Raw genomic sequence first — 17,088 nt, 5'->3', positions numbered from 1 at the left:
GGCAGGCTATTTTTAGCATATAAACTGAGTGTACAAACGCATTCCTAATATTGACTTGCATCCCCTTTTTCCCTCAGAACAGCCTCAATTCGTTGGGCATGGACTACAAGGTTTCGAAAGCGTTCTACAGGGATGCTGGCCCATGTTGACTCCAATGCTTCCCACAAATGGCTGGATGTCCTTTGGGTGGTGGACCATTCTTTTTTTGTAAGATTTTATAAACAATACAAAACATACACATAAATGACAACATCATACAAACATTAACTACATCCCACCTGGCCAGACCCACTAGCACACACCCCCATCTCCAGTGCCCGAATCACTTTCAACATGGCCTGACACTGCACCATTTTCCCCCCTCTGTAGCCCACGCACTTTCAATATTTAAATAATAAATCATTACATTTTTCCATTGTGTTAATGATGGCGGATTGATTGATTTCCAAGTTTTCTGTATCTATTTTTTCAAGATGAGTGATGAGAAGATAACTGTCCCACCCATTGGGTATCTCACTATGCCATGTCTTGAAATATGCAGACAGACAGATAAAAATTAAGTTTACATTGTAATACTTCTGACAGCCAACTTTCTAGCTCCATCCACAAAGTATGGATTATTGAGTCATTATTCGTTTTACACTTAAGACATGATTCTGTCATTGTAATGTAGAATTTGTGAATTTTGTCTCTTGTATAATAAATTCTATACATCATCTTAAACTGGATTAGGCGTACATTTTTGTTAGCTGTAATGTCATTAGTTATGCTACAACTTTCCTTCCATTTTGTGCCAACATCAGTTTTTTAAAGTCTTGGTTTCAATAGTTTATTTATTTTTTCTAAGAGATTGTCAGTTGGATATGCTCTCTATGTTTTGTATATCTTCCCGATCATATGAATATCCTTTATCTGACTCAAATAAGATTCCCTCAAGGTTGCTCTGATGCCCAAAAGTTTTCAAATATACATTTTGTGATATCTCACTTTTAAGTTGCATGGATTTTTTATTCTGTCATGGAAATAAATGTATTTCCTGTTACCAAGTCAATTCCGGTTTCAATGCCTTACATTTTCCATGTTGACCAACTTATCTGTGAATTCTGAAAAGCTCTCCAAGGATTGTTCCATAGGGTTGTGTTTTTAAAAAGTGATATTGGTTTAATTTTCTTCCATGTTGTGATAGTGTTCTTAGCTTACATTTTCCATGTTGACCAAAAAAAACGTGTCTATTATCCTTTGAAAATAGACACGTGAAAAGATTCTGGGGATGAGCATGCGCATCTTCAGTATGTACCCATTTTTCCTCTTTACCGAGTCTGGAAGGTTAAAACCAACCTCAGATTTTGGAAGATGTAAAACTTTCCTTTTTATTCTATGCATTTTATTTTCCCATATAAAGTCTGTTATGACTGAGTACACTTTTTTTTAAGACTGTCTTCGGTTGGTAGTGTATTGGTATTACTGAAAATAAATACAAAAACTTTGTCAGCCATGCCATTCTAAAGAGGTTTATTCTACCTGTAAGATTTATGGGAAGACAATTGAATTGAATTAGATCTGCTTTCATATTGTTGAGTAATGGAATAAAGTTATCTGTATATATTTGAAGTTTGTTGTCACTTATTAAGTATCCTAAGTATTTTATATTTTTTGTGGTCCACTTAAAGTACTGCTGTATATCGTGATTTTTTTTTTTTAAATGTTCCTATTTCCATTATTATTTTTTTTCCCATGTTAATATTATTTCCTGAGATTTTCGAATATTCTGTAAATAATTTTAGCAAAGGGGCCATTGAGTTTTCAATATTGGTCAGGTACAGTTGAAGTCGGAAGTTTATATACACCTTAGCCAAATACATTTAAACTCAGTTTTTCACAATTCCTGACATTTAATCCTAGTAAAAATTCCCTGTCTTAGGTCAGTTAGGATCACCACTTTATTTTAAGAATGTGAAATGCCAGAATAATAGTAGAGAGAATGATTTATTTCAGCTTTTATTTCTTTCATCACATTCCCAGTGGGTCAGAAGTTTACATACACTCAATTAGTATTTGGTAGCATTGCCTTTAAATTGTTTAATAACTTGGGTCAAACGTTTCGGGTAGTCTTCCACAAGCTTCCCACAATAAGTTGGGTGAATTTTGGCCCATTCCTCCTGACAGAGCTGGTGTAACCGATTCAGGTTTGTAGCCTCCTTGCTCGCACACGATTTTTCAGTTCTGCCCACAAATGTTCTATTGGATTGAGGTCAGGGCTTTGTTATGGCCACTCCAATACCTTGACTTTGTTGTCCTTAAGCCATTTTGCCACAACTCTGGAAGTATGCTGGGGTCATTGTCCATTTGGAAGACCCATTTGCGACCAAGCTTTAATGTCCTGACTGATGTCTTGAGATGTTGCTTCAATATATCCACATCATTTTCCTGCCTCATGATGCCACCTATTTTGTGAAGTGCACCAGTCCCTCCTGCAGCAAAGCACCCCCACAACATGATGCTGCCACCCCAGTGCTTCACAGTTGGGATGGTGTTTTTCGGGCTTGCAAGCCTCCCCCTTTATCCTCCAAACATAACGATGGTCATTATGGCCAAACAGTTCTATTTTTGTTTCATCAGACCAGAGGACATTTCTCCAAAAAGTATGATCTTTGTCCCCATGTGCAGTTGTAAACCGTAGTCTGGCTTTTTTTATGCCGGTTTTGGAGCAGTGGCTTTTTCCTTGCTGAGCGGCCTTTCAGGTTATGTCCATATAGGACTCATTTTACTGTGGATATAGATACTTTTCTACCTGTTTCCTCCAGTATCTTCACAAGGTCCTTTGCTGTTGTTCTGGGATTGATTTGCACTTTTCACACCAAAGTACGTTTATCTCTAGGAGACAGAACGCGTCTCCTTCCTGAGCGGTATGACGGCTGCGTGGTCCCATGGTGTTTATACTTGCATAATATTGTTTGTACAGATGAACGTGGTACTTTCAGGCGTTTGGAAATTGCACCCAAGGATGAACCAGACTTGTGGAGGTCTACATTTTTTTTTCTGAGGTCTTGGCTGATTTCTTTTAATTGTCCCATGATGTCAAGCAAAGAGGCACTGAGTTTGAAGGTAGGCCATGAAAAACATCCACAGGTACACCTCCAATTGACTCAAACGATGTCAATTAGCCTATCAGAAGCRTCTAAAGCCATGACATTATTTTCTGTAATTTTCCAAGCTGTTTAATGGCACAGTCAACTTAGTGTATGTAAACTTCTGACCCACTGTAATTGTGATACAGTGAATTATAAGTGAAATAATCTGTCTGTAAACAATTGTTGGAAAAATTACTTGTGTCATGCACAAAGTAGATGTTCTAACCGACTGGCCAAAACTATAGTTTGTTAACAAGAAATTTGTGAAGTGGTTGAAAAACGAGTTTTAATGACTCCAACCTAAGTGTATGTAAACTTCCGACTGCACCTGTATATCAAGAGGTCATCTGCCAATAAGATTAGTTTATATTCATGTTTACCAATACTGACACCTGTTACGTTTGGGACCTGTCTAATTATTTCTGCAAGCGGTTCAATTGCCAGTGCAAACAGGTGGGGGAGAGGGGACATCCCTGTCTTGTGCCCCTTTCTAAAGCAATTATTATTATTATTTTAACCTTTATTTAACTACGCAAGTCAGTTAAAAGAACAAATTCTTATTTTCAATGACAGCCTAGGAACAGTGCCTTGTTCAGGGGCAGAACAACAGATTTGTACCTTATCAGCCTGGGGATTTGATCTTCCAACCTTTCGGTTACTGGTCCAATGCTCTAACCACTAGGCTACGCTGCCGCCCCAATTTCATCAGATATTGTATTATTTGTGTGTATTTTTACTTCAGGACAATTGTACAACATTTTTATTAAATGTATTATTACAGCTGGAAAGTTTAAAGCTTCCAAAGTTTTTAATCGAAAAGGCCATTCATGACCATTTAAAGTATTTTTGTCATCAACAACCATTACTGATAAATCTATATTTAGTTTTTTTGCGTATTGTATTAAACTGAAACATGTTCTCGTATTTGCTTGTGTCTATTTTGATTGATATGCATCAAGTCTGATAAGACTTTTGCCATTCTATTGTTTATAAGTTTAATTATTTTGTCATAATTTATTAAACTTATGGGTCAATAATCAGCAGAGGACTCTCCAAATTTTCCTGGTTTTAATATAACTGAAACAACTGTTTGATACATGGAACTAGGAAGTACTGGTTTGAGTAACGTGTTTTGTCAGTTATGTAAATAGTGGGGCTACTTTGTCACCAAATGTTGAATAGAATTCTATGGGAAAGCCATCCATTCCTGATGCTTTTCTCCATGTGAATGTTTTAACAGTATCTAATATTTATTCTTGGGTTATCTCTGTTTTTAGTGATTCTTTTTTGTCTTGGTTCAGAGTTGTTGAGTCTAAGAAGGCTATAGTATCAGTCCAACTGTTGTTTAATTCTGATTTATATACATTTTCATAGAAGCTTTTAAAATTGAAATGAATCGTGGTGGACCATTTTTGATACACACGTGAAACTGTTGAGTGTGAAAAACCCATCAGCGTTGCAGTTCTTGACACACTCAAACCAGTGTAACTGGCAGCTACTACCATACCCCATTCAAAGGCACTTAAATATTTTGTCTTACCCATTCACCCTCTAAATGGCACACATACACAATCCATATCTCAATTGCCCCAAGGCTTAAAAATCTTCTTTAACCTGTCTTCTCCCCTTCATCTATACTGATTGAAGTGGATTTAACAGGTGACATCATTAATAGATCATAGCTTTCACCTAGATTCACCTGGTCAGTAAATGTCATGGAACGAGCAGGTGTTCTTAATGTTTTGTACACTCGGTGTATAGTCCTTTCAGTGTAAGGCCTATGAATAAGCATGTTGGCATTAGAGACTTTGTATTTTTTTTGGGACACTTATTCTTACGAAATAAAAACGAATTAACATGGTAACATGATAAACACTTTATAATTGCATCTATTTCAGCGTACATATCAGTCAACCATAGCCAACCTGAAAGTTACCCTGCCTACACCTACATTATGTTTGAATGTAGCCTAAACTGTAGTAAAACCTGCACAAGTGGGGGTTTTAGTAACGAAGGAACAATACCTGTTGGGCCAACCTTTACAGTAAAATGTATTTTATGACGCTGTGAAATCCCCTTTATCCTTTACTAATTATTATCCAGGGTTGTTCAATACCCCGCCGTCTGTAGCCAACTGTGGCATAGACCCTACGATATCTCCTGTCAGATGATTTCTTGTAAATGACACTGCGTCGAAGAACAAGACTTCCGGATTGGGTTGTCTATAAGTATTTCCCAAACCTTATTGGATACAAATGAAACGCATCCGTCCAATCAGCCTCCAGTCAATGTTTCATTCATCTGAAAGAAGATATTAAACTGTTATACGAGTAAAGACTTATTCWATTGACGCTGAGACATCGACTTGGTATTAAGGTTTAACAATAGTCTTCAATAAGCTATTTGAAGGATATCTCAAGGATATCTAAAATACTTATCAATACAAAAATAAAAGGTAAGATTTAGTTGTCTTTGTTTAAACTCTTCAAGCGTGTTCCCTTTGCTACCTATATAACAACGTAGGCTATTAGAAAATTATAGTTGTTTTGAAATAATAAACCATTATTATCTTGTTTTACTTTTTGCTCTCTCTCTTTGTCTCTCTCTCTCCGTCTCTCTCTCTCTTGAAATAAGTTCCTAATTATCACAAACAAGCATAAAATAAAATAAAACGTTTAGCCCATACAGTGACATATCTTATGAATGTTTATTACAGATGTCTATAAACCCGGGCGGTCGGAGGCTGAAACAGTGGCTAGTTGAGCAGATCCAGAGCGGTCAGTATCCGGGACTGGTCTGGGAGGACGACAGCCGCACTATGTTCCGTATCCCCTGGAAACATGCTGGGAAGCAGGATTACAACCAGGAGGTCGACGCTTCTATCTTCAAGGTGGGTTCATTGACACAAATTTCAAACCAGGATTGTGTTGATAGCGGTGGATTTGAGAGCATATTTAGATCACCGATATGTGTAGCCTTACGCACGACTTTTGGAAAGGCACATATAACACACACTTTTTTTCCGCGCCTACAAATAGAGCAGGTGTGAATTACGTTTTGTTGCTTTAACTAAAACATTCTCACCACCTGTAACACACATACGATACACATTAATTGTTGAGTATGCGCCTACAGATAGAACGGGTGTGAATTACGTTTTGTTTGTTTAACTAACACATTCTCACCACCTGTAACGCACATATAGGTTACACATTAATTGCAGAGTATGATGACAATACGTTGATCTATGAGTCATGGGGCTCTATTTTAACTAACACAATACTAAATCTAAGTGCTGGCAGTATCTCTTGTTCTGGGGGTGTGTCAGAAATATTTCTGCTGTTTTCATAGCCAGAATTATAAGCACAATAGCTGGCAGTGGCACGAAAGGGCTGGGTTTTGATGAATAAACAAGTTGTAGGTGTGACAAGGTCTTGTAGGTGTGACAAGAGCTCAACACATTCCATGGCTTAATAATGCATGCATTTGTCTCAAGTTCTGTAGGTTATTGATGATCTTTGCATTGTCATCTACTCCAATTCCTGCTGGTCCATTGTGGATTGATACTAAAGCTTATTAAATAGCATAGGCTACAGTAATGAGTAATAGCAACAGTAAAAAAAATAGTTAGCTCAATAGCCTATGTTTGCAATGTTGTCAGTCAACAGTGTTGTAATTGGCTTCAATGAGCCTAGCCTATAGCCTACATGTCTTTACGCATCGCACTTCTTCTAAAATAAAGAACACTAGGTTCCCGCAAATCACATTGTATGTGTGGGGCACGTTATCAATAAGCAAAATATAGCATAGGCCTACCGTTGATAATGCATTATAGGACTGAATAATTTAAATACATTTGGAGGAACGTGTCTTTGGTAACCAGATGAAATGCACTCTGTGGAGATGAGGATGGATACTTGAACAAGCGAAATGAACTACGCAGGTATGTGAATTTTGAAAAATGAAAAAGCATGAGAGCGATAACCTCCAAAATATTTCTACGCACTCTCAGCAGACCATTAATTAACCCCCTTTTCCATAGGCTACTTGGCTAATGGCCAGGATAAAAATATGCATCTATGCAATGCTGATAAATCGGCCTTGAATAAGGGGAGGTTAGGCTATGCTCATGAAAAAATATATATAATTAAACTAAATGAAAGCAATCGTTTTTTTATGTTTCTAAATAAGAGATTCACTGGCATAAAAAGCACATCTCTCTTCCATGGTCACTGTGCATTAAACCTGGATAGGCTACCTCTCAAAATCCATGCCATTATCAGCTGTGTTACTGTTAACCTGCTTTTTGTGAGTCTTAAAACTTCCCATTTGCGCTCCATGAAATTGTCACTTTTGCGCTTGTTTACACCTCAAATATTGCCACCCCTCCTCCTCAGATGTGCCTCTCCAAAAGTCGTGCGTAAGGCTACACATATCAGTGCAAGCGAGCTGATTTTAGACAGGTAAATTGCTGAACCTGGCGTTATGTCTGGAAAATGCCAGTGTACCAGTTTTTACATGATGAAATTGCAAACTAATCTGCATTTGACACTTGCGCCTCCTTGGAGCCAGCTAAAATAGAGCTCATGGTCATAATAAGACAAGCAGAGAAAAATGACATTGAAAATCGAATATCTTTGTGTAATTATATGTAATTATAACTTAGCAGTTAACAAATAATTTAAACCAGAACCTGTCCAGTTTCATGTCATTACAATTCAACCTTTGTTTTATGTAACCTACCTGTATTTATCATGTGATTCATTGTATTCTGGCTATGAAAGTAGTTGAATTCTAATTACTTCTATGTATGGCTTCATCGTGGACTTTTGTAATCTCTATCGTTCAGTTCCAGACCTTTTTGAATATAACAAGTTGTTGATAGCACCAGCAGGTATGTGTTATGTTTGGATGTGTGTTACTATGGCTCTCGTTCTAATGCACCTGCTCCCTCCCTGCAGGCCTGGGCTGTGTTTAAGGGGAAGTTTAAGGAGGGGGAGAAGGCTGAGCCTGCTACATGGAAGACCAGGCTGCGGTGTGCCCTGAATAAGAGCCCTGACTTCGAGGAGGTGGGAGACAGGTCCCAGCTGGACATCTCTGAGCCCTACAAGGTGTACCGCATCGTCCCCGAGGAGGAGCAGAAGAGTGAGTTCATATTTCACTATGGAGACATTAGAATAATGAACATTATAAACACCTGTATTGAATGGATGTAGAGTCAAATTGCACCAATGCAAATTATTTATTAAAAGTCACTAATGTTTCAGCAGCAGGATGTTGCCTTGATCAGAGTTGAAAACTTAGAAACCTGGACAAAGACAGCTTGCTGCTGAGACTTGATTTACATTTGACCATCAGCCTTTTCCCGTAGTAAATATAAAAAATAGCTGTGACAATAATACTTACAACCATGCTGTCCCCTCTGCTCCAGCAGGTAAAAGTGCAGCAGCAGCTTTGACATCTAGCCCTGGTGACATTACTGACATGGACTGCAGCTCTGCAGACCTGGAGGAGCTCATCAAAGAGGTGAAACAGGTATGCTTTTCTTTTTTCCATCCATTTCTTCCTTTCCTCTCTCTATCTATATTTCTCACCAACTTCACTCTCTCTGTTTTTCTCTGTTTTCTTGTTTTACTGTCACTCAAGTTCTCTCATTTTCTGTCTCTATCCTCCACTATCAAATATCTTACCTCTTCTGTTTCTAAATATGTATGATTATATGTATGATTGTTGATGTATGGTTATTAGAGACTAATTGCATGGTGTGTCATTCCATTGTCAGTCTTCCAGTGATGAGTACCTTGGCATCGTCAAGAGGAGCCACTCTCCCCAGGAGGATGGCTGTAGGATGCAGCCCAGCCCAGAGTACTGGTCCCAGGGCAGCGTCAGTGGTAAGGGTCCTTCTCCACTCAGTCAACGGTTCTTTTCTTTAGCAGTGTCATCCAATCTAGTGGAGTATCTCCAACATGCAGTGGTGTCATGTCCATTTAAACACTTTCATACAGTGGCGACTGGAACATATGTCAATTATCTGATCTATTTCATTAGAGTTAGCAAATGCCTATACATCATATTGTCCTTTGTTAAAAGTATCTGTCTAGCTGTTTTCCATGAGGACATTTTCTAGAGAAACTTGCATGTTTATGTCTCCTGTATCAAAGTGTGCATTATTGTGGTATGTTCTATGAGGCTACAGCATGAGGCTACAGTTCCTCCTTTGTGAGAGTTGAGATTTATTTGTTTAAAAATAACTGCGTATCTATAGCGATGCAAAACTGCGACATTACCTTGCAGTTATGGCTTCTAACACAGGCTTGTTTACATGATTCTAGAATTCTAGAGGGGGAACGATTTGCTCATTTCCTTTAGCACTTTGCTGACTAAGGTGTTTTTTTCTTGGTCACGCCGCCTGTTGTGCTTGACGGGCTGTATTTTTTGATGAAATGACAAACCATGACATGATAGAGGGGTGAGATGTTTTTCACGGTCACTCAAGATCATTGCATCTTAACGAGCATGCTGCATATGTAAGAGGAAGGCCATATTTGAATTTCATGATAGAAAAAATCTATACCACAAAGTCAGTTATCTTTTTTTTTTTATTACCCTGCAGTCTTCCCGGGGCATCAAGATCCCTCGCCGATGGGATCTTTCAATGCCGGTATGTTTCCTCAGTATTTCTAAATACAAATGTATTTATTTCCATTCCTCTGCGAGACTTAATAGAAGACAATGCGGCGGCTTACTCAACACTTTCCTCCCTCTGTTTCCAGCCTTCTCCCAGATGATCATTAACTTCTTCTATGGTGGGAAGCTGATGGACAGCGTGGTGACATCTCATGCTGATGGCTGTCGTATCTCTCCGGGTCAGCCTCCCTTGGTCCAGCACAGGTCCCCCTACGGTCTCCCAGACAGCCTGCAGAACGTCTGTTTCCCTCCCGCTGAACTCATCGAGGTTGAGCGCCAACGCCATGTCACCCGCAAGCTCCTGGGGCACCTGGAGAGGGGTGTGCTGGTCCGTGCCAACCGCGAGGGCATCTTCATCAAGAGGCTGTGCCAGAGCCGTGTGTTCTGGAGCGGGCTGGGGGGATTGGGCCCCCACTACAGCCCTGGGGGGCCCTGCAAACTGGAGAGAGATGCTGTGGTCAAGATTTTTGACACAGGAAGGTTCTTCCAAGGTGAGGAGGAAGGAACTCATGTTGTTTTTGTTGTTGATTTAGGATGTTGTGCTCTGAAGAGGACAGGAATACATGTACTCTTTACTGACAGACAGATACTCTTTGGAGTACATGCCTTCACTCATCAGTGTGCAGTTATGATGAAGCATTCTCTGTCTGTGTAATAAGTTCTTCTCTGTCTGCTTTGTTTGTCCCAGCTCTCCAGCTGTACCAGGAGGGCCAGCTTCCCGCCCCTGACCCCATGGTGACCCTGTGTTTCGGGGAGGAGCTTCATGACCTCAGCACAGCCAAGAGCAAACTTATCATCGTCCAGGTAACAGAGGTTATATCCCCTGGATCACTGAAACATGTGGTATCCCCCCAGCACAGTCCCAGAATGTGTTTGAGTAAATAGAGGTAACTTCAGTCTTCAAGGTGATTTGGTCAAAAGGGCACCACTACACTCTTAGAAAAAATGGTTCCAAAGGGGTTCTTCGGGCTGTCCCCAACCCTTTTTGCTTCCAGGTAGAACCCTTTTMGGTTCCATGTAGAACCCTCTAGAAAAAGGTTCTACATGGAACCTAAAAGGGTTCTATCTGGAACCAAAAGTGTTCTACTTGCAACTAAAAAGGGTTCTTCAAATGGTTCTCTTATGGGGACAGTCGAAGAACCCTTTAAGGTTCTAGATAGCACCTTTTTTTCTAAGAGTGTACCTTAAAAATACAAGCTGAGCTAACAGTTACCTCTCTTCTTCTCTCCCTGTCTGGTTGTGTTCAGATCACTCCAGTCTACTGTCAGAAGCTGGCAGACTGAGCTTACAGTTCCCCCTCTCCTTCTCTCCCTCTCTCCTTCTTTCTCTGTCTGTGCTCGGCTACAGGTCACTCCAGTGAACTGTCAGCAGCTGTTGGAAGCAGTGAGCATGCGTCGTTCCCAGTACAGCAGTCCTAACCTGGAGATCCAGTCAGACGAGCTGCAGGCCGGGGAACAGATGGCCAGGATCTATCAGGACCTGTGTAGCTACACCGCCCCCCAGAGGGCAGCCTGCTACAGGGACAACATGCCCATCACCGCCTGAACAGAGCACCTTCCTTCACTCCCCCTCATTGATGTAACAAGAAAGGACTGACATGACATATGGTGAAATATGTCACTAACATACACTTCAGCCTCTCACACCTTTTAGCCCTTGCTTACACCATTCCAATGCTTTTCAATTCTTCAGAGCCAATGAGCAAGAGCATACTTTGATGAATGGAGAAAGAGATGGGATAGAGGATCAGAACAAAGGCAACACTTGCAAGGTGTGAACTGATAGGACKCAAAMCTATGCAGCTTGGGTGTTACAGAGGCACTGTGTGTCACGAAAGGGAAGTACTATACAACCGTATTACAAATGGTGCTGTAKAGGTATTAAAYGGTTTACTCATCAAATGTACCACCCCAGTAAGTATACCACATGTTTCCCCCAATCCAGAAGAAAAATAGTTAAAATGTAATACAATTCAGAATAAATAGTGTTTTGAACTATTCTGTCCTGTAAACCTACTATCATCAAGGTTATCACTATTCATTTTTAAACAACATGTGGTTAATTTACTACAGCAGTAAAGTTGATTGAATAAACCCTGAAGTGTTGAATGTTATATTAGAATTTGTGTGTCTATCGACTGACTAGCTTTTGTGTGATTTGTTTGTCAGATTTCTCACTTGCTTTTAATGTATTTTTATTATGGAAAATATGATTGATATTCAATCCAATACGCCATACTAGTCATCATATCAGAGTGTATATACATTTAAACATTTTAAATCAAGGGCCAGTATAACTGTAAAAGGAAGGCAGGACATTTAGCTACCAGTACACCAGATTACCTATTTTCTTTATATGTAGAACATCCTAAACTTTTAAATTTGTTCTATTTGTACTGTAGAAACACACTGTAGACGTACTGTAGAAACAACATTTTCATATACTGTATGAGAGATTTTAACAGCAACATGATTGCTTGGATTGTATTTGATATAGATAGGTTTTACTATCGTATTCTGCCCACTGTTTTACTCTCTCTGAATTCATTTTTCAAACTTTGAAATAAATATCAAACTTTTCAGTGAATCTCTTCATTTGGCTTGTATTTTATTMATGAGCTGTTATACAGCAATATCTATAAAGTCACTTACTGAAAGTATCATTGATTGAGGCTTTGATGATGGCTTGAAAACCACAGCTAAAACTATTCAGCACACCATAGGCCAGAATAAATGGTAAAATTACATATTTTTTCTGTGTGTGTGTATTTCATTGAATACTTTCAAAGCTGCAGCCAGCCTAAAAGCCAGCCTAAAAAAAGCATCTTCCAGAGAAGTGTACCCATACTAGCCACCACCGACTGTTCCATGGCAGTAGCGCTCCTTGTCACAATAGTATATAAGGAACTCCTTCACATGCATCCCACAAGTGAACTTACATCCCACAAGTGAAATCGCGGGTGTCTGAGTGAGTGAATGAGTATATTAGTGATGGAACAACAGCCAACATTTTCTATTGTGGGTCAGAAACCATAGAGAGGACGGACCTTAGAAAGGGTACTATAGAGGAGTGAAACTAGTGTCTAGGACATCCCCAGTGAGTAAGACATGGCTGATGGAGAAGGAGGATGACAGCAGAAGAAGAGAGACAAAGGTCATTGTGATCTCCCCATTCCTTCTGTGGGGGATTCATTATTTGTTCTTCTCATTGCTGGTAACTTCTAGAGAATGGGCTATTTTCCCATCTCCATTCATGAGAAACTACTCAAGTACAAAAGAACAACCTACACAAAACACAAACATGCACCCCCCCCCCCCCCCCCCCCCCCTCKCTCTCAGTTCCACTTCACACCCACACAGATATTAGAGTTCTCAGGTCATTCAGCACTTATTTATTTGGAATTCAGCAACAAAACATTGCTAACATGCCACACACGRACTCGTACACTCTCATCACAAACAGTCTAGGTAATCTATTTCACTTGACTTGTGCCTGATTCACACTACAGGGATGACCAGAACCGTACTGGCTCGGATACGTTTGTGTGTGTGTGCGTGTGCGTGTGCGTGTGCGTGTGCGTGRGRGTGRGRGTGRGRGRGRGTGCGTGTGCGTGTGCGCGTGTGGTCCACAGACATGTAGAGGTGTTACACGTCTGTCAGAACCCCTCCACAGGGTTTCAACGAGCAGGAACTGACTGCAAGCCATCAGAAACTGTCAACGGAAACCAAGTCTACCCCCCAAATAAGATCAGTCTGAGTCTAGGCTAATTTAACCCCCTGTGTCTCTAATATTCAGAAGAATAGCCTATTGACTCTACTTATGTGATCTGGCCAGGACAATAATAACTAGAGCTCAGACTTCCTGGTCAGATCAAGTGGTCAGGAAAAACTGCTGTCCCTAGTTATAATGAGACAAGTTGGTTATGGGGGTGTTGAAGTGCACTTATGCACGAAGCACAAGCTTCGATTTTCTGTCTACAGTTGCAGTATCTGCAGTGTGATGTCTCCTGTGTTGCAAGGCTGCCTTGTGGTGTCTGAGGCTTCCCACAATAAATGATCATAAAAAAGCAAGTCTTCCATTTAACATCAGCAGCTGTGGTGGTAGCATACAGACACTACAGTAGTAATGGAATGGAATGTTCTCTACACATATAAACTCAGCAAAAAAAGAAACGTCCTCTCACTCCTTTCAGAAAACTTAACATGTGTAAATATTTGTATGAACATAACAAGATTCAACAACTGAGACATAAACTGAACAAGTTCCGCAGACATGTGACTAACAGAAATTGAATAATGTGTCCCTGAACAAAGGGTGGGTCAAAATCAAAAGTAACAGTCAGTATCTGGTGTGGCCACCAGCTGCATTAAGTACTGTAGTGCATCTCCTCCTGGACTGCACCAGATTTGCCAGTTCTTGCTGTGAGATGTTACCCCACTCTTCCACCAAGGCACCTGCAAGTTCCCAGACATTTCTGGGGGGGAACGGCCCTAGCCCTCAGGTCCCAGACGTGCTCAATGGGATTGAGATCCAGGCTCTTCGCTGGCCATGGCAGAACACTGACATTCCTGTCTTGCAGGAAATCACACACAGAACGAGCAGTATGGCTGGTGGCATTGTCATGCTGGAGGGTCATGTCAGGATGAGCCTGCAGGAAGGGTACCACATGAGGGAGGAGGATGTCTTCCCTGTAACGCACAGCGTTGAGATTGCCTGCAACCTGCCTTATAACAGGCCTACAAGCCCTCAGTCCAGCCTCTTTCAGCCTATTGCGGACAGTCTGAGCACTGATGGAGGGATTGTGCGTTCCTGGTGGAACTCGGGGCAGTTAGTGTTGCCATCCTGTACCTGTCCCGCAGGTGTGATGTTCGGATGTATCGATCCTGTGCAGGTGTTGTTACACGTGGTCTGCCACTGTGAGGACGATCAGCTGTCCGTCCTGTCTCCCTGTAGCACTGTCTTAGGCGTCTCATAGTACGGATATTGCAATTTATTGCCCTGGCCACATCTGCAGTCCTCATGCCTCCTTGCAGCATGCCTAAGGCACGTTCACGCAGCTGAGCAGGGACCCTGGGCATCTTTCTTTTGGTGTTATTCAGAGTCAGTAGAAAGGCCTCTTTAGTGTCCTAAGTTTTCATAACTGTGACCTTAATTTCCTACCGTCTGTAAGCTGTTAGTGTCTTAGCGACCGTTCCACAGGTGCATGTTCATTAATTGTTTATACTTCATTGAACAAGCATGGGAAACAGTGTTATAACCCTTTATAATGAAGATCTGTAAAGTTATTGGATTTTTACGAATTATATTTGGAAAACAGGGTCCTGAAAAAGGGACCTTTCTTTTTTTGCTGAGTTTATTATGCCAGATCTAGAGACACTGACATACACTTCAGCCTCTCACGAACTAACAAGAATCATCAAAGAAATTAAAGATTAAATAAAGAGGAATTACTATTCTCCAAAGTATTTCCTTGAAAATCTGCTTTTTCTCTTTTTGGTTTTGTGGCCAGATTTGTTGCTTACTTCTCTGAAAATGTCAAGATGTCTCTGAAATGGACTGTAGAGTCAGCAATGACCCCCCCCCCCCCCCAATGTTTTGGTCTGTGAATCCCCTCATCTTGTTTCATCATATTCACCATTGACACACAAACACACAGGAAACAAAAATATGTCATTTTTCCCATGTGAGCACAGTCGTATGTAAAAGCAGAACACAACAGTAGCATTTACTGTACTGCTATGTTTTTCATTTATTTAATTTTGATGTGAAACAAGAATTGCGTTCATTCAGTTAACTTAACATCTAGGCTACAAACCAAAATAGAGACATAAAAAAGGAACTAAGGTCAGGACGTGACAGTACCCCCCCCCCCCCCCCCGAAAAGCTGCGGACTCCGGCCGCAAAACCTGAACCTATAGGGAGGTCTGGGTGGGCATTCTACTGCGGTGGCGGCTCTTGCGTGCGACTAGACCCCACTCCACCTTAGTCTTGGCCCACTTAGTGCGGGCCTCTGGAGTGGCGACCCTTGCCGCCGACCCTGGACGGGACCCTTACAGCGGCCCGAATAGGCGAGACTCTGGCAGCGCCGGACAGGCGGGAGACTCTGGCAGCGCCGGACAGGCGGGAGACTCTGGCAGCGCCGGACAGGCGGGAGACTCTGGCAGCGCCGGACAGGCGGGAGAACCTGGAGGGAGGAGACGGAGAGACAGCCTGGTCCTTGGAGGAGGCACAGGATAGACCGGGCCGTGGAGGCGCACTGGAGGTCTCGAACTAAGGGCCTGCACAACCCGTCCTGGCTGGATGGTGATTTTAACCCGGCACACGGGACACACAGTGCGGAGAGCCGACGCAGGATATCCTGGCCCGAGGAGACGCACTGGCGGTCTGGAGAGCAGGGCTGGCACCATCCGTCCTGGCTGGATCCTCACCCTAGCCCGGCAGARGCGGGGAACTGGAATGTAGCGCACCGGGCTCAGAGCACGTATTGGAGAGCTGTAGCGCCGAGCTGGCACAGGACGTGCAGGGCTAGGGAGGCGCACAGGWGGCCTGGTGCGTGGGACTGGCACAGTCTTCACCAGATGGATAGCACGCACCTCAGGACGAGTATGGAGAGCTGACTAAGGTCACATCAAATCGCGGACACGCTCCGTCGGGCGGATGTCGTGCCTCATGCACCAACGCAGCAGCTCTCTCATTGCTCTCTCCTCCAATCTCCCCATCAACTCCTTCACAGTCTCYACTTCGCTTCCTTTGCTCACCTCCAATTTCACCCCATAGCCCGGGGCCTGACCAGTCCCATGATCGCCACGGTAAGCACGGGGAGTGGGCTCAGGTCTCCAACCTGACTCTGCCACACTCCCCGTGTGCCTCCCCCCCAAAAATGTTGGGGGCTGCCTCTCGGGCTTCCTTGCCAGCCGTGTTCCCTCGTATCTCCGGTTCCCTTCTCCTGCTGCCTCCGCCTGTTCCCATGTCCAGTCCTCTTCTCCACACTGCTTGGTCCTTTGGTGGTGGGTAGTTCTGTAACGATCGTCGTCCTCGTCTGATGAGGAATAGGAAGGATCGGACCAAAATGCAGCGTGGTACGTGTCCATGTTAAATTTATTAAACTGAACACTGAATACAAAATAACAAAAGTGAAACAACAAAAATCGAAACAGTCCTATCAGGTGACACAACACAAAACAGGAAACAACTACCCACAAACACAGGTGGGAACAGGCTACCTAAGTATGGTTCTCAATCAGAGACAACGATTGACAACTGCCTCTGA

At 42.0% G+C, this 17,088-nt stretch overlaps 2 protein-coding genes across 5 annotated transcripts in view; both read left to right on the top strand.

The window, feature by feature from the left end:
- Positions 1–723, top strand: part of dusp22a (dual specificity phosphatase 22a) — a 34,371-nt gene extending 33,648 nt beyond the window's left edge. The window contains exon 8 of the mRNA XM_070445451.1: positions 78–723. Coding sequence (XP_070301552.1) covers positions 78–149 — 72 coding nt within the window. The 3' untranslated portion in view covers positions 150–723. The remainder of the gene's footprint in view (positions 1–77) is intronic.
- A 4,746-nt stretch (positions 724–5,469) lies between these two features.
- irf8 (interferon regulatory factor 8) lies at positions 5,470–11,977 on the top strand. 4 transcript variants are annotated; one of them, XM_070445437.1, is made up of 9 exons: positions 5,470–5,586; positions 5,848–6,021; positions 8,093–8,276; positions 8,566–8,657; positions 8,914–9,022; positions 9,745–9,792; positions 9,905–10,309; positions 10,507–10,622; positions 11,166–11,977. In XM_070445437.1, the coding sequence occupies exons 2-9, from the start codon at positions 5,848–5,850 to the stop codon at positions 11,361–11,363; spliced, it is 1,326 nt and encodes a 441-aa protein (XP_070301538.1). In that variant the 5' UTR covers positions 5,470–5,586; the 3' UTR covers positions 11,364–11,977. The 4 variants fall into 4 exon arrangements, with proteins under 4 accessions (XP_070301538.1, XP_023851378.1, XP_023851379.1 ...); XM_023995610.3 differs by having other exon boundaries at positions 8,566–8,666; XM_023995611.3 differs by having other exon boundaries at positions 5,496–5,586; positions 8,563–8,657.
- Positions 11,978–17,088: the final 5,111 nt, after the last annotated feature.

Source organism: Salvelinus sp. IW2-2015, linkage group LG10 (assembly GCF_002910315.2).
Source record: "Salvelinus sp. IW2-2015 linkage group LG10, ASM291031v2, whole genome shotgun sequence".
NCBI lineage: Eukaryota > Metazoa > Chordata > Actinopteri > Salmoniformes > Salmonidae > Salvelinus > Salvelinus sp. IW2-2015.
The sequence above is the reverse complement of the archived record's forward strand: the minus strand, read 5'-3'. Positions and strand labels throughout refer to the sequence as shown.

Excerpts from the sequence above, each read along its gene's own strand:
- irf8 (XM_023995609.3), top strand. The coding sequence starts at position 5,848 with ATGTCTATAAACCCGGGCGGTCGGAGGCTGAAACAGTGGCTAGTTGAG. Across the intron at positions 8,667-8,913 it reads TCATCAAAGAGGTGAAACAG|TCTTCCAGTGATGAGTACCT; the intron begins GTATGCTTTTCT and ends TTCCATTGTCAG. Across the intron at positions 10,623-11,165 it reads GCAAACTTATCATCGTCCAG|GTCACTCCAGTGAACTGTCA; the intron begins GTAACAGAGGTT and ends GCTCGGCTACAG.